General features: G+C 37.9%; 1 protein-coding gene and 1 long non-coding RNA gene across 8 annotated transcripts in view; one reads left to right on the top strand and one right to left on the bottom strand.

Moving 5' to 3' along the window:
- Positions 1–26,717, bottom strand: part of LOC308195236 — a 303,868-nt gene that overhangs the window by 172,009 nt on the left and 105,142 nt on the right. For all 3 annotated transcript variants that reach the window (XR_013951363.1, XR_013951364.1, XR_013951365.1), the window contains exon 3: positions 9,751–9,856. This is a non-coding gene — a long non-coding RNA (uncharacterized lncRNA). The remainder of the gene's footprint in view (positions 1–9,750; positions 9,857–26,717) is intronic.
- SYT9 (synaptotagmin 9) overlaps positions 1–26,717 on the top strand; it is an 81,806-nt gene that overhangs the window by 12,803 nt on the left and 42,286 nt on the right. For all 5 annotated transcript variants that reach the window (XR_013951359.1, XM_080592288.1, XM_080592286.1 and 2 more), the window contains exons 2-3: positions 19,158–19,509; positions 22,395–22,941. Coding sequence is in view for 4 of the 5 variants with exons in the window: in XM_080592288.1 (XP_080448414.1) it covers positions 19,158–19,509; positions 22,395–22,941 (899 nt within the window). In the remaining variant the exon portion in view is untranslated. The remainder of the gene's footprint in view (positions 1–19,157; positions 19,510–22,394; positions 22,942–26,717) is intronic.

Genomic DNA, 26,717 nt, shown 5'->3' with positions numbered 1-26,717 from the left:
TGCCGAGCAGCTGATTGGCCTTGGAGGGAAGAAGCATCTGAAGCAGCATTAATGTTTCATTCAGAATCATGAGAGCCAGGGAGGAGGGGAGGGGAATTAGGGAATTCAAACCCACAAATCAGCACTGCCTTCTATTTCACCAGGCCCTTTTGTCTTGAGCAGCATCCCTAATCGTCTCCCACACTGGATTTCCTCTCAGAATGGCCTTGCTGACTTCGTGAGATATTTTTGCAAAGGTTGAATTTATCAGTGTACAAAGAGGAATTCGTCACTCTCTTCTCTTTGTTCTTTTGCTGTCCATTCTCCTTTCTCTTACCCCAACCGATATCAATATGATGGATGCTGTATAGGAGAAGGAGGTGCAAAGAAGCTGTGCAGTCCTTACAGACTCTGCTGTTTTCTTTTCTCATCGCTGTTGCATTAAGCCCTAGTATGTTTAGCATTCCCTTTTCATTTTGTCAGTAAGCAAAACTGATCAGAAAGCTGTAAAATTAGGGCCTTAAAATGCTATCTCAGAGATACATGAGCAAATTAAATTTGATAAAGTAGAGGAGTGCAGTGAATTACATGGCAGCAAGAATAGTCAGCTGCATCCAGGAAATACGCATGTCCAATTCTCCAGAGTATAAAACATCTAAGGCTGTAAAAGAGGAGCAATTCTTACTTTTCTGTAGCAGCCCCAGCACCCTGCAACATGATTGCATTAAATACACTAGAAGGCCTGCCAAGCATAACATAACTGATGTTAAAAGAAACATTATCTCAGTGCCTGTGTCCACAGAAGATCTTGAATTCATTATAAATGTGCCAGGGTTGATAATATGCAAATGCTGACACTAAATAAAGATTTTTTTCTTAGGATAGGAATAAAAAAAACTGTTAGATACAGAGGTGTTGGATAACTAGCCCTCGAGTCACAAGAAGAGCCCCCATTTTTGGAATGTGTCAAGTAGTGCCATTCCCAGGAAGTTACAGCAAAGACAGGCTAGGCCCTTAAGTGTTTCTGAGATAAATATTAATGAGTTTAATAACCCAAACGTTGCTTATTATTTTACCTATTAGTTAATCTCTGGGAGAGAGAAGGAAAAAAAAAAAAAAAAAAAGCTTTTAGTGAGTATTTTCCTGACTCTGCAAATGAATTAATGGAATGATACTGACATGGTTGGTTCAAAGTAATGGAATGACTTAACCACAGCTAATGAGGACTACAAAAGGGTATAGGAGATGTCTGGCTGTAAATCCCTGTGTATCAAATATCGCTCTATAATACGTTAATACAAACTTGTCTGAGTCAGTAATGGTTAGAGACAGTAACATGGTTTAGTTGACTGGATAGGTGACTAGTTGGAGACTGAAAACTACAGCTCGTTTCTGAGCTGTGCCAGTCTCTTGGTGTGTCATCTTGGAGAAATCTCTCAGTGCTGCTTTTTCTCTTCCCTTTCAGTTGCCTTTTCAGCACTGATATGCAGTGAAAACTCCAGCTAATCCCCTGCTTGCAATCAGTGGAGAGCAGGGAAAGTCTCAAGTGTGATGTCAGTAAAGCACTGAGCAGAAAACTGCCTAGAAAGCAGCCAAGAGAAAACATTAGGCCCAAGGACTTAGGTGGAAAGTAGTCTTCCTGAATAGGACTCTGTGTATTTTCAGAGTGAATAGACAAGAGCCTGTGTTTTGATAAGGCCTCTCAGCACTTTACTCTTATAAATAATAAACAGAATATATTTTCCTCTTGTGTAGGTTAGCAAATAGAAATGTGCCTCTGTTATCAGCCAGGAAGCAATAATTGAGATGCGGAGATTTGATGGAATACACATTCAAATGGGAATAAATAAAAGCATAAGCAGGATTTCAAAACCTCTGCTTCTGTGCTGGGTTTAATCTGAATGTTTAGATATGGAATTTATTCACGATATCTGTTCGCAGGCTTGGATCTCTGTTTTCAGACTTAAATCCCACCCCAGACTCTAGCCTGTATCTGACTATGCAACAGAACTAACAGGGTAACTTGGAGTTATCTTTTGCATATCTCAGCATTTTGTAAAAGCAGCAGATTTTCAAACATTTACTTTCATGGCCTGGGTAGATTTGCAAAGGCACATCTCAGCATGCTGCCTTTTGAAAGGAAAACTGACAGGATTAGTATCACAGTAATCCCTTTCACATTACTGTAGCAGAAACACACAATACAAACTATGCTTTGTGGAGGGAGAGAGGCCTTTTTAACATCCCCTTGTCCAGTTTGACCCACCCTGCCCATGTTGGGGATTAAGCAATGTATTTTTACTGTCTCCATTTACATATTATTAAGGATATATATCTGTTTATGAATTTTTGTAGTATACCTGATGTTAAAGCACCTCCTAAAATGAACCACCTACCACTTGTGTGAAAGTCCTCTAGAGAAACTGTCTCAGTTCTGCAACACTACTGAGCAACCTGCTGACAGCCAAACTTTCGCTAGTCCAGACACTTGGAACAAGCAGCTCTTTGAAGCACACGGTCCTTTTCCCTGCTGCTTCCTTTTCCTTTTCTCTCTTTCTTCCTTTTTGTCAGGTTTTAAAGTGAAAATAATCTTAGCCTTACAAGTAAAATGTTTTCTGTTTTCTTAATTTTCACATTTTAGTCATTCAAAAATGATTCCCTTCCCCTACATTTATCTGATTTTATGCTATTCAGGGGCACAACTTAATTCTACCCTAAATCAGCTTTCAAAACTAGCTAAGACAGAGGCACTAAATCTCATCTCATGACTGTTGTACTACTTTAACTGAAAATAGTCTTTGAGAGGAAAATTTTCAAAGAAACGTACATGAGTGAAACTGATACTTACTGAGAGCTCGATATACAAGCCCTTCATGTATTTTTTAAAATCCAAGCATTATAATTTGTGGTTGCATAAAATAGGAAATTATGTCTTTTGTTCAAAGTACTTTTCTGAGGTGGGAGCTAGGTGATCTTTAAGGTCACTTCCAAATCAAACCATTCTATGATTCTGTGATCTTAGTATTATAGTGATCTATTTGAATGGTCTCATCTTCTTTTCAATTATTCCCTTTTTCAATTATTCCCTTTTGTCTTACTTGAATAATAAAACTATGCTAATAACAATAAATTCACAATTCACAAAAATAGAAAAGTGTGATCAACTTTTCCCTGCAATGCAATACACTGTTGGCAAAAATTAGACATCTACAGCAAGAAAGGTAATCATCAGGAAATTAGTAAGGCAAAAGCAGGTTGCTGTCAGCCCAAGGATGGGAATTAGTATTAATTTAAAGGAAATACAATCACAACTACAGAATCTTTGCAAGAATCTGATTCTAAAGAGATTTAAAATAATGTTCATGTAATATAGTTTTATGCACATTTTTTTCATAATAAAATCAAGTTACAGGAAATATGATTTTTTTTTTAATTTAATTTTTTTTTTTTTGGCCATTTGGGACCAGGGTAAGTAGTGGGAAGTGGTGGATGCCTTACCTAAGGATGTTGAATGATATAGAAAAAAGGACCATGTGTTAAAAAATAATAATAATAATAAAAATTATCCTAGTATCATAGCTGAAGTAGTGAAAAATTAGAAAATCCCACCATCAGCATTGCAGTTAGCAAGGAAATTGTCTCTGGGGAGCTGAGAAAAAACTCCCATTACTATTTATTAGTTGTATTTTTTTCTGGGCAAAACCTAAATATGTTCAGAGACAAGAGGTTGAAAAAACAGTAGCCAGAAATTTATCATCAGTTAACTCTGTTATGTACATCTGATTTTCTCAACTTGGAAGAAGCGGAATTCTTGGAGTTCTTAAAAACCAAGGAATTCCCCAGATTGAAGAGCAATCCCACAGAGCAATTTTGGGGGGAGGATGGAAGATATGAAAGCAGTGGCTTAATGTTTCCACACTGTTTTCTCAAGTACCCCACAACTGTGGTATTACAAATTTTGGGAAGAACAGGCTGCCAACAGTAGTTTCTTCTTTGCACTCTGTAATTCTGAGACGGTACTGAGGAGAGCGGTCACTCTCCTACCACACTTACAGATTCCCCTTGGCATGAGGAAGAATAGCCATGAGTCTGTGAGAAGAATGCTGCAAAGTTGGTTGTGCCTTCTCTACAGCCCAGTTGTTTATGTACCCCCACCTGGAGAGACTGGCATATAACACGGAGGGTATATCAAGGCGTCTGGCTACTGCAGAAAGATTATAGTTGAACTAGTCTTTAAGAAAGCTATGCTGTATACCATGATGACTATTGTTCTCTGTGGTAAGGTTATTTATACTCTTTTTTCCTTTTTTTTTTTTTTTTTTTTATTCATTGCTTGAGTGAACCTAATACATTTGAAATCATGTTTCAGAAGAAGTAAGATATTCTGCAACTGGTGTTATTCCACTGCAGAAAAACCCCAAAGGGATTTCTAATCCACTGCTACTAACGTCACCTAATAGTGAGCCAAACTGTATAATATGCTCAGTGCTAGGAATGCTGCTTCATATCCAGACTCATTTGGGTTTGGTTAGTATTGCCTAGTAATTAATTATTATTCAGTATTTATGCTATCAGTGGCATCCAGAGGCTGGCCTAAATAGTCTCGAGCCCCTGGCACCAGCAGCAGCACATATAAATGCAGATATTTTGTTCTCTCTCAATAAATGTGTGCTGTAGACTGTCTGTTAAAATACTTGCTAGTAAGTCTTCCCTGTAGCTAAACACAAGGCTGAACATGCTGGACATCAGTCAAAGACACACAGTGACATACAGCTTACTAATTACTATTAATGTTTACAGGATTTAGAATGTCTTAATTGATTTTGGCACTGAAAGTACAGTCTGCTAAATTGCTTGTCACCTCTGTTTTATCCAAGGTCTCATTGAGAATCTCATATGCAATTAACTGTAATTGCTATAGTGTATTTATTCTGAAGTGTACAATACATTATTATTTTGTTATTTGGGTCTCAAAAGCAGGGAGTTAATTGCTTAGAAAAATACAATTCAAAACAAGGCGATCTTTGTGGTGAGGTGTTTGGTGTTGGTTTTTTTTTTTCAGAGCAGAACAATATGAAGACTTTAACGTAGTTCATGTTCCAAACTCATAGTCCTCCTGTATTGCAAACCTCACTAACTTCAGGGAGAATAACTTGTATGTAAAGACGTTGCAGATAAATCAACATTATCAACTTTGTGTGGCCCCAAGCGAGGAGTCTGATGCACTGCACACCACTGTGGTTACAGGACCGAGTGTCCCCAGTGTGCAGAGACGTTTGGAGCAGTGGCCAGTCCCAGGCACGCGTCAGGTGAGCCTAGAGCTGGGGCTGCGGCAGGAACCTGCATCCCCAGGGCCACGGGCTGGAGCCTAGCTGCACCCATGGTCCCAACAGAGTGAAAGAGACCGCAAACACACCCATCGGTGGTGTGTCTCACTCAATTGAGTACTGCCAGAGTCCAGGTATAAACGTAAGGCAAATCTGCACCAAAAAGAATCCTTCTCCTTTCCCGTCCCAATGTTAAATTGCTCATGGGGGCACCTCCTGTATAATGTAGGAAGACTAGGGCTATGGATGCTGAAACAAATTGTTCATGCTGTCTGTAGGAAGGGGCAATTTTTTTCCTGCATATGGAACTGTACAGCAGCTCTTGAAAGGAATGTATTTCCTCCGCATACTCAATGTTAAAAGACGGAAGAAGCACTGAACCGCATACATGAATTCATCTGCCAGTTTAGCCTGGCAATATCTTCTATTTAAACAGCCAAAGCTCCAAAATGAACACGGTCTGTCTAGAAACCTCAATAAAAGGAAAAGCTTTGCCAAGAAGCACTCTAGGACAGCAAAACAGTGAAGCCCTTCCTACAGACAAAGGAAAGGAATGTGCAAGAATCTCCTTCCCAGGAAGGGGGAGCTACATTGTCTCCTGGTACTGCCAAGGATTTGTACTTTGGAGCACTGGTCTGATTTTACAGTTCAGACTGACAGCACCTGCTCCTTTCATTTCCTAGTGGGGTTGTTCAAGGAACAGCTAATCATAAACATTGGCTTGCCGTCTTTTGTAAAGCAGAGGATACTCTAGTTCCTTGTATTAAGAAACTAGCTGTCCTAATTTTCTGGAGAAAATTATTCCAGGAGATAAGATACAGATCTAGCCAAATTCACTTAATTAAAGAAAATGCAAATCCAGTACAGCCAGTCTACATTCTCTTTACTGCAAGCACCGGTCACAAAATCTCTCCAAGGGTCTGAGTATGACAAATAATGACAATAATGGTACATATAAAATATTAGAAATATATTCTATCAAAATGCAGGATGGAAACAGAGGTTATTTGCTTCATATTAGTTTCACCTACTGCAAGTGGAAAAACAAACCTAAATATCATGGGCAGATTTTTAGCACATTCAAACATCTTGGAGCTTGCTTTTATTTTAGTTAACTATTTTGATATTTTCCATTCAATTAATTATCAGATTAAAGTTCTTACATAAATACGTAAAATAGTGTGTTGAAAATAAAAGATTACTGCAGAGTTTGCTTTAGAAGAAAACATAGCAAGATTGAAAGGTACAAAATTCTAAGGCAGAGGAGGCTGCTAACTTGGCTGCAGTTCCATGCACGTGAATGTGCCCTGCTAAGATGGGGTGTACTGCATGGAGTATGGCAGACTCTTATAAATCTTTACTGTAGGAATAATATAGGATTGTTGGTGAATACCATTGCTTAGATTTTCTGCTTGGATCTTCTAGCATTTATTTATTTTATTTTTTGATTACAGATGTTGATCATAAACACTTTCTGTGGTATTTCAGGCTTCTTGGGATCTATCAAGTATCTTTTATTTTCAGCTTAAGAATTTACACTAAGCAATCGCTTTATGCTGCAGAGTTCCTGACACAGCTTCCCAGTAACCTGTACCACTTTTTTTCTTCAAAATGTGTTCATTTTGTGAGTCATACGCTACATGTGGTGCCAATATGCCTACTGTCTAACAGAAGGCAGGTGCGTTTGCAGAGATGACAGCTTTCTCAGAACTCAATTATTTAACTCATTTATAACAAGATTATTTGGAAAAGACATACCATCTGTTTACTGGTCATAATCCCTCTTGTGTGCTAAGCACTGTTTATTAAACTTTGTGCATCCCTTTCTATTTAGTTTCACACTGTTTTACTAGAAGCAACTGGAAAATTGCTAGATTCAAAATCAGAAGTGAGAAGATCCCGGTCCCACTTGTCAATTTTTTGACTGATTCACCTAATTTACCTTGGACAACTGTTCTGCTTCTTGATTTCTATTGCTCATTTGTAAGAAGACATTTCAGTAACTCTGACATTTACAGAATGAGGAAGAAAAGCTATTTAGTGATAAACAGCTTAATCATTGTAATAATTTAACAGCTTTGTTCTACCAGCTACATGGTAATGTGGGTAGAAAAACACTAAAAACAATTCTTCAAATAACCATTAGGGTTTCTAGACAATTTTGTTGCTCTGTTTACATTCCATTAACATGTGTCAGATCCAGATTTACTCCCAATGGCTTTAACTATGTATGTTCAGATGCTTGGAGAAAACACATGCAAAATTCTGATGCTTTCTAGCAAATGTCAAGGACAATCCTTGATTAAAAAAAAATACTTATCCAACAGCAATGACAAAACTAATACTTAGTTAAAGACAGAAAGCTGTCATTTGATATTTTACCTAAGGTTATTTACAGAGTGAGGAAATTTTCCATAAAAACTGAGAAGTTAGTAATTTTAATTCACAAAGACATGTGTCTGCATGCATTCTATAAGCTGAAAGAAATTCAATTACCTATTTCCATTTATTCTGTCTATTCTAATAAGGACATGTTAAAAACTGTACACATATGACTTCAGTGCAGCATTCAAAGCACATTCTTAGGACAGTCAAGAGGTTAATAAACTACAAACTTCTTTCATTTTTTAGTCTAATTTATTTCCCACTTTTTTTGTAGAACAGTCAGAATATAGAAATTGATTCATGAGTAAATGACATCAGTGATTCCCCTTGCTCTAGTTAATGTCAAAATCTCATTTTCATTTATTTTTGTACCAACAAGGGTTAAAGATTTCTTTGGGGGGCAGAAATGTATGATTTTTAGTGTGCAGTTCCTCTTTGACTGGAATGACTGTCAAATTCATTTTATGTTTTCCTGATATTTGCATCTTTTGAGCTCTTATTATTTCTTCATAAATAAATTTAAGAATGTTGTATAGTTGTAGATTTTTCTTAAGTGCTTAAGATTTTCATTCCATTACAAAACAAGGAAGTATTAAGTTGAAAAACTGAAAAAAAATAATCAACTATTTTCCTCAATAAAATGATACGGGAGAGCACCTAAATAACGTATTTTGGTGTTATATGAAAGAACAATCATAAGAGAAGATCCTCCAAAAGTAACACAGTAAAATATCACTTCAGCATTTAATGAGCAAACTGTTTTCTTTCTTATGTTAAGAATCCACTGTAAATAACAAAAACTACCTCTAAAATACAGATTTAAAATAGGGTTGTTTAAATTAGAGAAGATTTGAATCAGCCCAATGTCTAATAAACTTCTTCCCTGAAAAAATACCTGAGCCAACAGCTCTAGCGGTAGCCTTAGGTTGAGAAGCAGTATACCCACAGCATAACTCTGAACTGCTTTGAGTAAGCTCTGTAAATGTACTGATTCCAGAAACATGACAAACTTATTTAGCAGTACTGCCTTTTTCTACATTGTATGGCTTTGCATGGTTCATAAAAACCGAAGAGCTCTTTTCCTGATAGTCTGGTTACTGGAGTTTATATCCAGTATACTTGGTGCGGAGTGCCAAAATAAAAGTTGTTATAATTGTCCTCCAGAAAGCTTACTATTGCAAAGCTCTGAAGTCTTTGGGAATTCAGGACAAAGATCTGGAGCAGGGGCATTTTAGTGAGACAGTTCTTGCTCTCTGAACACACTGCTTTCAAAGAGAAGTATGTTCTATTCTTCCAGAGTTTAATCAAGCTTCAGAAAGATAAGATAAATGAATGGTACTTAGAGAAGTTTTGTATTTCTGCCTTTCATAACCAGAACTGTGGGGTCATCAATGCCTTCAGAAGAATCATACTGACAAAGCAGAACAGCTCTTTCCCAATTCACACTAACTGCAAACTAACTGGTAATCATAGTATCTGCAAGCTAATAAAGTTTTTGATAAATGACAGTTTGCCTAGGGGGAGAGGATGCTGAGTTCAGGAGGGCAGTGAACATGCATTCCCACTGTCACAGAGCAGCAACCTGCTTAGACACACCTGAGCTCTTTCTCACAGGGAGAGTGGAGAGAATAGCAGGACACAGTAGGGGATAACAGATAAGAGGTAGGGGAACAATAGAAAAAAATATCTTAAACTAGGACTGACCGCATTAGTGCTCTTCTCTGCCACTGTGGAATCAAATAGGTTCCCATAAACCACGGATGTCTAACATCTATGCAGTCCTGACTTATTTACCAGTGCGAATGAGAAGGAGCACTAAAAGTGAAACACGGGTTGCATCTGGGAAGTAACCACCTCCAGAACTTCCTCTGAGCTGCAGTAGACCTTTTTTCCTCTGATCCATTACCCAAATAAATAAATAAATTGAAGGTCACTGTAAAGCACCATTCTGTGCTAAATGGAAGAAATGGAAGATGGAAAGGACAGCAGCACACAAATGAGCATTAGTATGAGTCAAACAGCAGCAGCTCACAATTGGTAAGTGTTTAAAAAGCAGTACCTTACTGTATCTCAGCAGGTGGTACACATCTTGCAGCTAAGGCGTGTCTAGGTTAGTCTGCATGGGACATAGCAGTAGTGGTTCAGGAGTTTTCTTGAGCTGAGACCTGGAGCAAATACAGAATACAGGTATAATTACAGTCTGCACTTTTTTTTTTTTTTAATCTTTTTATCAGTAGAAAGCCTGAAGTGGCCACTGTCAATGGAATCCCTACAGGACTTGTACTATTTAAGGTGTCAGAATACAGTCAGTTGGAGCAACAGGTTCTTTTTGAAGAAATTAAGAAATTTCAGATCTTGGGTAAGCTGAACCAGTGTCAGGGAGATGTGTGTTTCACACTCAGGTGTGGAAAGAAGCAAGAATATAGTTTCTGGTGATATCCAGAATGGAATTTAACCTGTTTCCATTTTATTCTGCAGCTGTCTGTTAGAAAGATGTTATTCTAGCTGTGTCAGATAAGTACATTTACAGTTAACAGAAAGATGTCTGTACACAAATAAAGAAATTATTTTCCCCCATTAAAATAAATGGGTTTTGGTGTTATCCAAATGTTGACTTTTAAAATGACTCTTCAGAGAGACATTAAAAAAAAAAAAAAAAAAGCATGCTACAGCATTATCATCTTCTTGAGTACCATGAACAAAACATCATCAGTGTTGCAAGTCGTGGGCCGAAAAATTCTCCTGTGTGCATAAATGTAACTTTCAGAGATTATGAATGACACGCACACAAAGCAGCACACAACTCTGCATGCGCATGAATGTCCTGCAGATATATAAGGTCCCTAAGCTGTTAAGACAGAAAATCTGAAAAAAACGATAGCTTGCAGATTTCTCTTAAAACTATCTTAAATGAAATTTCTCTCTTAAAAATCTAGATTTGCATTTCTTTTCAAATTTGTATCATATTTGAAATTACTAGAGGAATATATTTATTTTCAGTGGACCTTCTTGTCATCAAGCAAGAGGGCAGGAGGTGTACTGTTAGTTGACAAATAGTAATGATGCACACATTTTGCATCAAATTGGTACTCTGAAGATTTTGACAAGAAAGGTGTCAGAAGAGACCTTATCTTAATCAATCCTGGATGTCCACACTCCTGGGAATACTCTAAGCCTGCATCTAGCAGCTAGTCAAGCTCAGGGTGCACAGGAGATTTCTTTTTGGATTTCTGAGGTCACTATGATGTGTCATCAGTGATGACCTTTTCCCACCTGAATGACCACTGAGAACAGTTTGCATTTAGTAGATTTTTCTCACACAACTCATCACAACTCAGTCAAAAAGGAGCAAGGTCACAGAAGAAAACTGTGGTTCCAGTTTTACAGATCCGAGAGTCGTCACCATCAGTATCTATTTTACTCATCAGAATTTAGTAACTTTTTTCTTAAACACCAAAGCCCTAGAAGCGACATCATTTATTAACCTTATGTCAGTGGCTGCTTTCTATGAATTTAATATACACTTAACTTCAGACTTAGTTTTCCACTCATAGAGTGGATATGTGGATATATGTGGATATGAGTAGATATATCCACTCAGCTGATATATCTCATGCTTAGGATGCACGCATGAGTGTATCAGAGGAGAGGGATGGAGTGAGGGAGAAAAGAAAGCAAAGGAGAAGCCTTTGAACATATGAAACAACGTAAACTGGTGTGGTTGCCACCTGCCTAAGGCTGCAGTGTTTAAAAGAGTATGAAAAAGTATGAACTGCTCCCCCCCATTACCATTGAGGGAACAAGATCAAAACTTTTGGAATGCTTTTAAAACATTGTGTTAATTTTTTAATTGCTGAACATTTTTTAGGCACATTGAAGTAACACACTTTTTCACAGTGTTTGATAGTGGTAAATAGGGTTGAACATGCAGTCATGGCTATAAATGACTTTTTGTATAAAACATAAAAGCTATTGATTCTTCCAGTAACCTTAGAGTCTTGGGTGCTCAAAAGTGTTTCCTTCAAAGATGTTTCCTTCTTTGTGCGAAAAGACTTACAGTGTTTCTTAAATATCTAAAATAAAATCACTTCCTGCTTTTCTTAGGGGTTAAATGCACTGTGAGGTCCCTTGCCGCTTTTGAAACTTCATGCAAAATTAATGCATTCTGTTAAGTTACAATCAACATTAATACCCTGAAATCTTGAAGCATTAGTATCTTGACCTTTATGTCTAGATGAATGAAAACCAAATTAACTTCTGACTGATCAGTCCTTTCTGAAGGATTGTGTTTGTTAAGCAATGTCCCCCTTTTCACGTGCAGGTGTGAGGGCAAAAACAAGCTGTTTATCCATGAAAGCTGAAACATCTTAATCTTGACAGCTGCCAGAATGTCTAGCCTTAATGAGCTAGTTATAGACACTGTTCTTGGGCATTTCTATATTATCCTAATCTGTTTTTTTCTAGAGAAAACAGCGATGGGTATTTTTGGCAGGAAGGCACAAGGGATGGACAGGGTTAACAATATGCAAGATTATATCTAGCTGTTATCTTTGTCCTTTGTCCCCCATCTGTCCCCCTCAAAAGATTTGTTTTCCCCCTGAATCCAATGAGTTCTCAGTAACATCTGACCTTTCAGAGTAACTGATTCATTTACCGTGCCCCTTCGGTTCTGTGGTATGGCCACATTTCTCCAGGTATAACTCTGCCCAGTTTTAGTCAAGGAACTTAGGGGCATGTTAATATATTCATCTTCAACAGTCCCTGGCAACAGTTCACATCACCTCTGTGAGCTCACACTAATGTCTAGAATTCAGAGAGCAGCAATCCTGTGGTTACTTCACTGATAGGACAGTAAATGAATGCTGAAACACACTGTTCTGATTTTTTATTTTCCAAATTTTATTTTTGTTTTTAGCTATTGCAACTTTTAAAAATGTTTAGATCAGCAGCAGTAGAGAGGGTAAAGCCCGAGTTCATCCATACAGCCAGCTATAGTACAGAACAAGCTGCCTGCCAGCGTACTGATCAGCAAGAAAGCCTCATGTTTGGGCACCTCCTGCATGATCGGAGTAAGAATATTGACAATCCTCAGAAAGTAACTGTGGGGCAGGAAGATCACCACCATCCCTTACCAATGTCAAAACTTCAATGAGTTCATTTCTATAACCCAGTGCATAGTTTGGGTATGCTCGCTGGGACAGCAGGCTTATACTCCAGTGCTTTACTCTCTGTAACAAATACTGATCAGTGTGGGCCAATAATCCAGGACGGGTGGGTATCTCTCACTACTGCACTGTATGATATTTGCTTTGTTAATCATAATTACAGTATATCAGATTTCCTCTCCATAAAACTAGTTAAAGGCAAGAAGAAAAAGCCCTTAAGTTGTCCAGTTTCAATTTTACATTCACAACTGAGTAACTACAACATGAAATTGTCTACTTCATAAGAAAACTTCAAAGGGTTGTTTCTACTAATTCCTTTTTACAGATTTATTTTAGTATAAAGAATGTCTTGCATGAGTGTACGATTACACTCAGTGAAGCAGAAATACAGATATGTTCAGTTCTTACTCAAAGCATGCATTCTTAACAATATGCTTTGGAGAAAAGAAAAATAAATAAAAATTTAAAAAAATATATTGAGATTTTCCTTTGGATTTATGAAAATTAGGAAAGCTTCCAAGAGCATCTCAACATTAAAGTGATCACTTCCTAGGAATGAAAAAACAGAAGAGCAGCCTGAATGATGTGTTGTTCAAATCTGCTTCTTAATCCTGTTCTCTTTGGCCGTTACATTTTACAAGCTGTTTCACTTTAGATTTTTCTTGTTTTTCTCCAGTCGCTGCTCTTAATTTCTCTGTTTTCACATCTGTTCTACAGTTTTCTCTTAGAGAATTTGCTGTTTAGAAAGACAGGATTCCAGACAGACTGGATTTCCAGAATTATCCACTAGTAGCAGTCTGTAGACACCCTAAATTTGTTTCTTTTTTTCTCTGGAGATGAAGAGGAGTAAGGATTGAAAATTAATATATTCTGTATATTCCTAATAATAAATTGATAGGAAACTTGATCTAATAGTAAATTACTGATTCACTGCTTTTCCAAGTAGTAAATATCCCAGTTGATAAAATTATCATCATATCCTAATACCTATGGATCAGGCCCAAAAGCTTCACTGTATAAAATGGGTATCCTAAGTTTACAAAGCACAACAGATACAATACATTCACCGTGATACTCTGAAATGTTTTCTAAAAAGCCAGTGTGAGCATTTCAGTGCATCTGGCTCTTCATCTGGGAGGGATAAATGCTCTCAAAGCTGTATTTATTTCCCTTTATGCCAACAACTTCCTGCTAAAAGATAAATCAGACTAAATAATCAGCTAAAGATGCTAGTGGTTTGTGATAGTTTACTTTTCAGAGAGAATAGTGTGCAACAAGTTCAGGAGAGTCACTTGACAAAAAGTCCTGGCCAGAGCAGCCTGGAGTATTTTGAACTATCTTTCCATCCTACATATTACGTAAAGATGAGAGTGCAGTTATTCAGGAAAAAAATAAGGACCATCCAAACTTAAAACCAGCTGTAAACTTCTCATTAGATTCATGAAGGTCAAGGTAAGTAATGTTTCCTCTTTACCCATATCAAGCTATGCAGACAGCTTTCCTGAAATCCATTGTGAGGTGCCAACACTTCTGGCAACCTTTTTATGATCTGCCAGTGTACAGAAATGATGTGAATTTTGGCACTTCCTTAAATGCAAAGCGAGGATTGTAAACATTGAACCACTGTGATGTGCCAAACTCCCATAATATAGGCTTAGAGCAGTTGATTCTGAAAAGGAAAGTTAACAAAATGGTTGACTTTATTTTCATTCTGATTTTAAAGAAAAGTGTGCACTTTTATTTTACATAAATTACCCAGAAGAGTAATATTCTCCTCTTATTCTTTATATATTTATTTCCTACCCCCCTCCAAAAAAAAAAAAAGTAAGGTTCAAAAATAGACAGACTTTTTTTTAGCTTATTCCAAATTAGAGAGGCTAATGGTTTCCACTGTGGATGAGAAAATGCAAGGGACAAGTAGTCAAAGATGAAATGGTATATGAATTTCAGTGTTTCCTAGAGAAAAGAAAATGGATGCTAGAAAAAAATTTATGTACATATCTTGTTCTACAACTACCTAAGCCACTCAAACTCCTATTCGTCATTATGGCTAGTTCTGTGAAAATACAATCATATTATTTAATTCTACAAATTTTTCCAGGAAAAAAAATGTCATTTAATGAGGCACTTGGTAAGTACTTTTTTTCCCCTTGGAAAGATTGTGACCTAAGGGCGATCAGAGTTCAAAGGAATTTGTTAAAAAATTGCAGAAACTGTTGCTACTTCTTTTTGTGTTTATATTGTTAACACATCTCCATAACTTTTTTTTTTTTGAGCACTTCACACAATATTACTGTACGGTTTTATACAAGTGGGAAATGAAATGCTTGTGTGTCATTTCTTTTAGCGCTCTCAAATGGTTCTTTAGTATTTATTGCAACTTGTTGGTCTTTCAAGGACTATAATGGAATTTTAAGCTTATTGGCATGGTTCAAATAAGCTGTTTGCTCGTCTTATGTAACCTGGGTACTTCCTGCTTCTGGCTATCTAAGGCAGAAATAAATGGCAATTTCACTTTATTATTATTCATAGGGGCGTAACAGTCAAGATTAATGTGTTCTCTAATGATTTATTCATGAAAATTTTCTGCAAATCCTGACATTTTCATAATTTTTAACACATACAATTTGTCCAAAAATTCCTACTAGAAAACAGGGTTGTTCTTTATTCATTCTTCATCATTCATTTCTCTATTAAAACCTTTCGTTCTGCCAATAAGAGAACACAAACAATACTTTCCAAACGTGACCAATCACTTTCTATGACTAGATAAGAAGTTAAATTCTTCCATAACCCCAGGCACTAATATTTTCTGTCTCCTAAAAGAACAGGATCAATAGTTGCAAATTATTAGTTAGCAACTCAGTTAACTTTCTGAATGATCCTACGTGGGAAAGAAAAAAAGAAAAAAAGAAAAAAAAAGGTCTAAATGTATTGTATTATTTATTCCAAGCAAATAATTCATCTGATTCTATTTAACATATCCCAAGAAGTCGCAGAGAATGTGGTTGGGTAGAAATGTGCATTACAGTTCTTGACTGGAGTCATGGGAACTGGTACTGTCACAAAGTAAAACTACTCAGTTATTGCAATATGAAGGACTTAACAGGCCTGACAGTCATACGAATTTAGAGTATAAACATATATACCTCATATATTTCTTTCCCACTCAGCAAACCACCAGCTTCCCGTTATACCTAACAAGTTACAAGCATGTCTCAAATTTCAAATGGCTTTTAGAAAATCTTATACTATTTCTCTCCAGCTACATTTTCTGTCCTGCAAATGTAGCACACAAGTTGATTCTGTACAATAAGATGAAATAGAGCCATTTAAGCCAACTCCATGCCATGTTCCACACAGAGTACTTAACAGTCCAGCTTGGCATCTTTAAAACTGGTGTCATCTCTTTTGTTTCTTTTTTTTTTTCCCCTCCCGGATTATTCTAATTACTTTTTGCTGGATATTACAAGACCATATGTATATAGCAATTTTACATATCAACTGTGCAAAGTATGTATTCAGAGAGAATAAGAAAATAACCAAAAGCAGCAAGTTGGAGGCATGGGAACCTGGACAGAACTTACTATAGTTGTGTATACACAGTCATGACAAATTTTCTTTTTATTGTCTTGTTTGTATTTTTGTTTCTTATAAAACAGAAGCTTTAGTTTTTACAGGAGGAACAACATAATATAATTCCTTTTCGGTAGATACTACCACTAGATATCAGAAAGAAAAATACAAGATACAACTCCTTTGAACTCTGTCTTTAAGAATCACTGGAATGCTAACACCTGCAGCTCACTCGGCCAGCTATTAGATCAGTAAAGACATTTTTTGTCACTTACAAACTCTAGCAGATTACTATTATATGCCAGCTAAGTTGCCAAGGAGATTTGCATTAACGCAGACCAAATATTTTAAGTGGAAAAGCTGCTGAAATGTGCCAGACAGGTGGTCAATATCTGAAAATTACTGGCCAGTGAAAGGTTACAGCTTAGAGAACTGCCCTTTAGCTCCATGGTCTTTCATAGAAGGAAGACAGGTATGTGATTGTCCCTGTTCCACCCACAGAAATAAAAAATGCATACAAGAAATGGTTCCTAAGGATTCAGAAAGAAATAAAATCAAGATGATGAAAAATTGTCTCTTCTTATTCAGCAGCTTGGCAAGTTACCTAAGCTGTTTATTGCCCAGCTTCTCCGAAAGTCATGAGATGAGGGTTCTCGGTGTTACGTTATTAAATGCAGGTGTATATTACTGAAGTTTTTCAAACTCTCCAAATTAAATGTAGTTCATATTGCTATTATGTATTTTTTCCTCATGAAAGCAGTTCTTTAGATGACTGTGTCCTCTGCTAAAATCATCCTCAAGGTAGGGAACTGGTAGTCTGCCTTTCACATTGTTCCTCACCTTCACACATCCTTGGCACTGAGCAGGTTGTAGAGTTCAGTTCTCACCTTGTAATCTTCTGGCTGGTTCTGGCAACTCCCAATTTCTCATTTCCTTCAATGCTGGATCATTTACACAAATCAGTTCTTTGAAAAAGTGACCTTTTTGCAGACCTCTGATGTATTTCTTCCTTCTCCTTCGGAGAATCCAAGACAAATTGCTTTATTCTGAAGGTCCTCCATCACCACTGCATCCCAGTTCATCGGCTTTGTAATCATATGGAAAGGTTGTCTGCCTTCATTGCCAGACGTGTTTACCAATAAATATTCCAAAAACATCACGAACCACCATTCTTTCTTCCACATTGCCTTTTATGCATGGGAGGAATTTCTTTAATTAATTTCAGCTCTGAGACTCTTTGCTATAATTCCAGGCAGGTGCTGTACTGTTCCTACTGTTAATGAGTTTTGCCTTCATATAACTGGGAGAAGGACAGAAAGGGCCGTGCTGGCTAAAATTGTTTAAAATTGGTTTTCAGCATGCAAAATAAACTGGACAGCTCCTGTGTGAAACTGATTGTAGTGTCACTCCCTGCTCCATGGAAATTTAATCTGTCTGGCGAGTCAGAATGAAACTCGCAGCAGGGGCTGAAGCTATTGACTTTTCCACTTTTTTTTTTTTTAAATATTCTTTGTTCAGATTGACTGAGGCTGTTTCACCTGAATTGTCATTCTTAAATAACTGTCCTGCTAGGAGCAACCATTCAACCTCATGCCACCGTTTTAAAATCTAGGCTAGCTCTTGACATTCTCAACCTACAAGCACTGTGAAAAATTGCTTCGATAAGGTTGTTTATAATTTGAGGCAGTAAAACAGAATTCTTACTAATTGTGTTTCAGGCATGATCGATTATGTAATCCACAGAGAAACTAATTTCAAAAACACTGTAACCATAAAAACAGCTGTTCCACTGAGTCATTTTCCCAATGTGCAACTTAAAACAAAGCAAAACAGAGAAAAGCCTCTCCTAGTTGCAACTTATTTGTGTTGATATGATTATGGTGTAGGATAATGCTAAGAAAGGGGGGGGGGGGGGGGGGGAAGGAAGAAAAAGTCACCTCTACACTCCTTTTATATCAGAAGTTTAGCAACAGAACAAAGAGCCTTTGGAGTTAAAAGAAAATAAAATAAATAAATATCTCAGTTTTGAAAAGAGATTAGTACCCTAAACTAAATGATGAACAGCAGGACATGTACTGATAGTCAAAAATAATCTGTGAAGGTAAGAATGAGTCTAAGATTAGAAAGAAAAGAATTAAACTAATAAAACAAGATACTTCAGTTAAAGACCTAAAAAAAATTCATATCACATATGGACATGCATACACGCAAACATTTATGGTTATGTAAGTATAATACAGCCTCTAGAAGAGATGGTAGTAGGATCTCATAAAGAAGATGAAGGGAATTTCACTATTCAAAAGGAAAATAAAGAGAAAAAAAGTACTGCAGGCATTGCTCTTTCACCAGTAGAAAATAAAGTGACAAAGCAGGCAGCCTTTTTCATACTTAGAAAGACCCTTCATCTCACCTGGCTTTTGGAGGGAAAATATAAACTAAGTTCTATCAAAATGAACCTTACACTGAAGTCCAAACAAGGTTGGCTAGTTTTTTGTTCATTTGTTTGTTTGTTTGTTTGTTTGTTTTCCCCTTGGGGGAAAAGATTTAAAAAAGAATAGAACATTTAATGTGCTCCTATTATATGACTGTTGCAGGGACCAGAATTTAATTTCTGTAGCTCTGCTACCTAGAGATGTTTACCTCCCATATTGTATGCCTTGGAGATGCAGAGTTGCAAACAGAAAATACTACAGATCTGACATGCATGTGTTTTTCTTGTTTGCAGATATCTCAGTAAGCTTGCTCTCCTTAGTTGTCACAGCCTGTGGTCTTGCTCTCTTTGGTGTGTCCCTGTTCGTGTCCTGGAAGCTTTGTTGGATCCCTTGGCGAGAGCGTGGCCTGCCATTTGGGAACAAAGACAACAAACAGGAATCCCTGAACTACACAGATACAGAGACCAATGACCATGAATACAGTGAAGATTTTCTGGGTCAGCCGACAACCTATCCAGAGTCCTCCATGAAGATCAGCCACACCTCCCCTGATATTCCGTTAGATGCTCAAACTGGAACGAAGGAGAACTGCATACACAATGCGCGAATGCACCGTCAGATCACTGAACCAACCTCTTCTGCTCGGTCAGTAACTCCAACTTATCTCTGGTGTCAACCAATACAGATACAGCCCAAATAGTACAGCTTGATTATCTACTACGCCACTCTATTACAAATGCATAATTTACTTGACACGTTCTTTTGAAAAATTACATAAAAGTTATTCAGGCACACAAACCTCTTAGATTAAAAGGATAGGATAACAATGGTATTCCAACTTTCTAACAACTACTAACTCATTTGTGCCTTTCCCCTCAGAAGTTGGACAAGCATGAACACCCTAGATCTAACTTGTAAAGAATATCCATTTGTACTTAGCAGTGATACTGAGCACTCAGTAATATCTCCTCAAAGACTTTTAAAATAGCTAAAGAAGAAAAGTAGGGCAACCTAATGAAACACTTTCAAGAGTTAGAATTAAAAATCATAGGTTTTAGCCACAATAATGACTGTGGGGGGAAAAGTGACTGAACAAGAGTCAATAAAGGCTCCAGAGGAACTGGAGAACCAGCACAAGAAGGAACAGGAAAGAAGGAGGGTGAGGGTGTGTTATGCTTCACACAGTAAGAAAAAGGATCTGCGCATGAAGAGCCAGTGAGTAAATTCTTGAGTCAAAGCAGATGCACTTTAGCTGGAGAAGGTACAGCCCTAGCCCAATTTTTACTTACTAAGCCTCTTTTCTTGTCATCTGAGAGGGCAATTTTTGCCAAGACTCTTGCCTGCAGGCACACCTGAACATGGGTAACACGAAAGCAGCTAGCAGCCAGTTCAGGAATTGCCAGTAGTCAAAAACATGTCTCAGAATTTGAGAAGCTTTCAAAACAGCATGAATGTTATGCAGCAAAAGCTCCAGGTGCCCTTTCTCTTTAGATTAGTGCAAGAATGGCCTGGGCTCATTTTGCTGTAGAAATCCAAGGGGAGCTCAAAGCCACAATTATGAATACTCAAGCTCGACTCCTGCCACATGCAAGTTTGAATTCCAGCTCAAGACTTATATCCACCACAGGCTGGTGCTGCTCAGTTTTCAAAGCACTAGCAAATAAGCATGTTGTGAGATTCATTAAGAACAGAAAATTCATATCCAACATCTAACACCAAGAGCTCTTGTGTGTCTTTAGTATTACGAAATAATTGAGTCTGATGCAGGCTCTGTCTTCTACAACATGGTGGCAGTTCTCATACGTAATCAAATGACAAATGCACAGCATCACTACAACACAGTCATCTCACAAGAAACAGTGGAAATCCCAATCTGTAAAAGAACATGCCTCAGCATCGTCAGTGCATGGACCATGTCTTCTCTCCTGTGACTCTCTGCAGTTCACTTTTCTGCCAGCTGTCCCCAGCCTGGCCCTCTCCAGCAGCAGTTATGCTGGCTCCCTGCCCACAAGAGCAGGACCTGCCCGGGTCCCACCCCAACCCTATTCTGTTTGCTGCTGATGAGTTTTGCTCGTTACCCCTCTCATTCATTACCCCATGCTGTTGCCCAGGTCTTCCCCGAAAGACTCTTCCACTGAGCAGGAGGGGCCTGTCTTCTTTGCACTGCACCCTTGGTTTGTTCACCTTCACCTCTGTGTCTGCTCCTTTCCTGTGTAACTGGGTGGCCACAGAGAGCAGGCACCTTCCCCTGCTCCAAGTCCTTGTTGACTTCAGCAAGGCAGAGCTGCCTCCCGTGTTCTTCTTTTTTATTCTTCCCTTGGATAGGCTGCACCTCCCACTGCTACAAGGAGCTTAAGGGTTGAGCAATATAGATCTTTTTTCTGTGACATGGTAATATTTTGTCATGGAAATGACTAACAGAGAACTATAAAATTATGTATTGGCTATACAACAAGAATGAAAAAAGGAGGGTAGTTTATGAGAAGCTGTTCCTTTTTAAAGCATGCATAAACACACATTTAAAGGGGAGGAATGAGCAATGGTACCAGAGTAACTACTGCTGATTACATTCAACATAAATAGCTTTGGACTAATCCTGTACTAGCATTTTCCATTTCCGTGCTCTTTTCACGTTCAGCCACCTCTCATGATACTCCAATACACTGAATGATTGCTGAATTCGAATAGGACAAAAAAAAAAAAAAGTAGAATCCAGCTCATAAGATTAGGATTTTACCTAATCCAACTTTCACATCCCACTACCCCTACAGGGATTGCAATTTGATTTCTCTTATCTCATGAAGTGGAAATTTCAATCACAATAACTGAGTGACTCCAGGTAATAAATCTCACTGGACTGAAGCTAAAACCAACTTTCTCTCCTTAGAGTAATGAAAATAAAGGAGCTTTTCAACCTAAGTACTGTGGAGCTCATTACATCAGTTACGAGTGGAAAAAAAAAAAAAACAGAACAAAACAAAACAATTGATGGTGTGGTCAACCAACCATCTCAGATGAGAACAGTTCACTTGAAAATGAGGTAGTAGCACAGATCAATGAGTAACTGAAATGGAGAGATGTCAAAAAGTATTCTCTGTGTCCATCCTCATCTTAACACCAGAAATCAGCAAGCTCAACAGGTATAATAAGCCAGATCCTGTTGCCATTTACATAATGTAACTCATTTCATAAGCATTGTGAATGTAAAGGAATCAGCTGAAAATGGTAACTGATAAGAACTGCTACAGTTCTTATCATATTACATTATACAATGTAATATAGCAGATTCTTTGGATTTGCAATGTCCATGAATTGAAATTTGTTACTTTCTTCAGCCAGCTTTGGAGAGTGCATACCACTAGCTTGAGACAATTATTAGTTATCATGCTTTATAACATTAGCAAGTACAAATCTGACCCTGTTGTACATTACAAAAACACATCAAATGAAAACAAGATCTTTGGTGTGTATGTACAGATTCTTATGGTCATCAACACAACCTATCATATAACCTTTTATTTTCACTTAAGGCATAATTCAATCCGGAGACAGCTCAACCTTTCCAACCCCGACTTCAACATCCAGCAGGTTCAGAAACAGGAGCAACTGACAGGAATTGGCCGCATTAAGCCAGAGCTATATAAACAAAGATCAGTGGACACAGATGATGGCCGGAGGAGTAATAGCAAGGCATGTGGAAAACTGAACTTTATTCTGAAATATGACTGTGATTTAGAGCAGCTGATAGTGAAGATACACAAGGCCATCAACCTGCCAGCAAAGGACTTCTCTGGAACTTCGGATCCATATGTGAAGATATATCTGCTTCCTGACAGGAAAACAAAACACCAGACTAAAGTGCATAGAAAAACCCTAAATCCAGTATTTGATGAAGTTTTTTTATTTACTGTCCCATACAATGATCTGAATGCACGGAAACTCCATTTCTCAGTGTATGACTTTGACAGATTCTCCAGGCATGACTTGATTGGCCAAGTGATAGTGGATAATTTTTTAGATTTGGCAGATTTTCCCAGGGAATGTAATATTTGGAAGGATATTGAATATGTCACCAATGTAAGTACTATCATTTTTCTTTTTGAAATGCTTTGTTTCTGATTTTATTTCCTTAATTATAACTATAATTCTCTCATACATTTCTGAAGGAAAATACTCTATTTTCTTTCTTTCTCAAAATTAGATCTTAATCCAAGGAAACTGACAGAATATTTCAGTCTTCATTTCTTGTCCTTTGTATTTATTAAAAAATGTCTTATGTAAGAGGTACTGGGTTTAATAATTCCCCCAATGATAGAAAAGCTACAGAACACCCTCCTCTAAGTCTCAATCTAAAAATTACTTAAGGAAATACTACTGCTCTTACTTTGCTTGTCTTTCTGTGTTTTCCATTATTTGCCACAAATTACATCATAATAGTGAGTCAGAACCACAGATTCAAGATTTCTTGTGTAATGTTCTTCAATCCTTTAAAAGATTACATTTTCCTAAAGTGAGATGATGCCACATTTATAATCCAGGCAAGCAGAGTTCAGAAAACATTTTCCAAACCAAAAATGTTATTGATCAGCCTAGAAAAACTTAAAATTATAACCACCACCTAAGCACATGTTCCATGAAAGAAACAAAACATACTGAATTGGTTTAAGACTTTGATTGGCATAGATTTGTTACATAGGGAAATAGGAAATTTATAAAATATTTCTATATTCTGTCCCAAAGTCTCTGGTATCAAGTTCAATGCAGGAATCCCATTAGGAACTATGCAGAAAACCACAAAAATTTATATTGGAAAAGAAAGACCTTTATTCTTTTCCCAAAGCATGAGCCTACCTACTTGTAATGCTATTAGAAATTAATCATGCACACCCTATGGAGAACAGATGTTCAATGAGAAAGATACACTATAGAAATCCACAAAGATGAAGCTCCAAGTGCCAATAGTCACTAAATATTTCATTTATTGCATCAAACCGTACTCAAATGGAGCATGCATTTTAGAGTCAAATAAACCCAACATTATTAACAGTACGACTGAAGTGTAAATTTGTTAGACCTCAATTCAGGAAAGCATTTAAGTATAGGCTTAGTTGAATGTAAGGAACTGTAAAAAAGTTAAGAATGTCCTGACACAATTAGTTTCCTCAAATGAGATCCTCACCTTATAATTTTTCTATTCTTGCTGTCATCCCTAGTTGTGATGAGCTTACTCTTGTCTCAGCTGTAAATTTTGCCCATTCAGGGCAGGCAGTACACTTGAGAACACCAGTAGATACTGCCCTAATGAACTGTGGTCCTAGAAGGGCATTGCATGATGCAGTGGGACACGCCTGTTAACCTGATGTTGAAAGTTACAGCTTGTACTGACCATGGGTATATATATTTTTTCTGTTTAGTTCAGAGCTGCCCTCACATAGTACAGTGTACTCAGAAGTTAGAAAAAAATCCCCAAGCCCACTAGACGTGGAATCAAAGTAAGTTTGACCTACAACAATTCTGTCATCCTCAGTTGACACATTCTTCTTTCTTACCTTGAAATAAAGCTTTTCCCCAGTGTTCTAGCAGCAACACAAGGGTTGCCTGGCAATGAAATCATCTTCGAAGCACAGGTGTTCGTGAAACAAACGCCTTTGTGGAAGAAAGTAGGCAACTTGCATCAGAATTTTTATTATGCCTACGCCGTAAGCAGAACTCATCAAGTGTTTGGCAAAGTTTTATACCTTTCTGGTCTGGTAGCATGCCGAATTACAGACCAAATGGATTAAATCTGGTTTTGGTTGTTGTTTGGAATCCCTTTTTGCAATTTGATACTGTCCTTGTTTTAAGGGGATTTGCAGTCTTCTTCCTCAGCATCACACGTCTTTGGGTGGAATGTGCTGTGCACCCACCCCACAAACCTCTTTTACATTAGGAGGGAACTTCAGCAGCAGCTTTAGCAGCTCCCTCGCTTGAGGGTAACAGGTGGGGGCATGGGCACAGTGTCAGGGAAGGATGAGCCTGACTCTTCTATGAAGAGTTACCTCTCTTCAATCACAAGTGGAAAGAAAGAATCTGTCAGAGCAAAATCACGGTCATTCCAAATGAAGCCTGGAAGGTGAAGGCACCAGCAGAGTGACTTTGGTCTGTAGTGTTCCTTTTTCTGTGCTTTAACTCCGTGCAAAAGATTGGCTCTGGAATTTTTTTAATCACTTCTCCCTCCAAATTTCCAAAGAAATTAGTTTGTGTTCAGATTTTCTGTAATTTCTGAAATTAAAGACTTCAGAACTGAAACGTGAGGCATTTATTAATTCCTACTACTACTGATTCCGGTGGGAAGCAGAAGCCCGTTTACCCAAAAGGAATACGGGACCCAAAATCTAGACTTGTCACTGGGTTTTCAGCTCACAGAGACCTTTTCAAAGCAAATGACTCACAGTAGGAGACACGATCCAATTTGGGCTAATCTGAGTTCCGAGATAACAGCATCAGATAAATGAAAGTATGGAGTACTCAGCTTACTCCTTAACATTTCCCAAATGTCAAAGCTTTGAACCAAGTCAAAACTATGAGAAACCCTCTAAGCGTTGCTTAAGAAACCAGGTTGCAGCACGTTTTCTTCTCTGTAGCTCAGATATGTCCAGACTGACAGCAGAAGCTGAATTCTACTGGCTACTCAGTGAAGCCATTCAAAGAAATAGAGCTGTGGCTGTGATCCAAAGCCAGCCACGAGGCAGTGCTAAGGAATCTCTGAAAAAACATCTAGCAAAGCTTTGAAGAAAGTTGGACAGGTGATGGCTGCAAACAGAAACTGCATTGGCTGTAGCAAGTTTTCAAGCATTTTAACTTTGAGCTGCTTGTTGTTCAAATAGTCGTAATTGCAAAACAGAGAAATGTTAGGTAAACTTCCTGAAGATAGGAAATATCACTACATGTAGATCAACAGAGAGTACAGCATCGGAGGGAGAAACCAAGGTGACGTACTAGGAGAAGAGAAGGTCTGCGCAACTACATACAACAAGTTTGTCATACTGCTGAAGAGTTCATTCATTTTGATTCCTTGTGCTTCTTGGTACACCAAAGAACCAGAGATCCCAAAGCCCTTGTTTGCCATTATTCTCCATTTTATTATGCTCTCATCCAAGTTGACACAGTGACAAAAAAGAAGGCATCAAATTCTTTTCTTGCCCTCCCTAATGGTCTGTTTCCAGGGAGCCCTGCACAGCATACCTCCAAGAAGTCAGCTTTACTACAAACGATGCCATTAAACTGAGACATCTTGCCACATGCTTCCTTGTGTTTTCTAATAACACTAGATGTCTTATTTATCCAAAACCAACAGTTTTGATCCGTTGGACTATAACTACTGCCACCCCAGAGCCTGACGTTAGTTCATAACACGGGTGCGTGTCAGCATAGAAACGTTCCTTCGTGCTCAGAAACAATCTGCCTCCAAACACAAATCTCCAATGGCAAAGCGATTGTTCTAATCCCAGCGCCTCTGAGCAGAAAAGCTCTCTCCTGTAACACTGACACTTTTTCTAACCAGAAAGAAGCAGCAGTGGGCTGTTTAATGGAAGAAATAATTAAGCAGATCAACTTTAGATGAACACAAAGTGAACTAGATAAGCTTTTCACATAGCCACCAGACAAATGACGCTGTTTCTGGCTCAGGAAAGGAAAAAAAAAAAGAAAAAAAGGAGATGCTCTTTACAGAACATGAGGACTAACACGTGCTTGTGAGACAGAGCTCCCCCTTTCAGGGTGGCATCCCACTTGGGGGAGCGTTTAGTTTTTCTGTTAGGATGCAGATGCAAAATGAGCTAATATTATTCTGGTAGGATTACACTGTGGTTTTC

The sequence above is a fragment of the Anser brachyrhynchus genome (assembly GCF_964034855.1).
Source record: "Anser brachyrhynchus genome assembly, chromosome: 5".
Taxonomy (NCBI): domain Eukaryota; kingdom Metazoa; phylum Chordata; class Aves; order Anseriformes; family Anatidae; genus Anser; species Anser brachyrhynchus.
The sequence above is the reverse complement of the archived record's forward strand: the minus strand, read 5'-3'. Positions and strand labels throughout refer to the sequence as shown.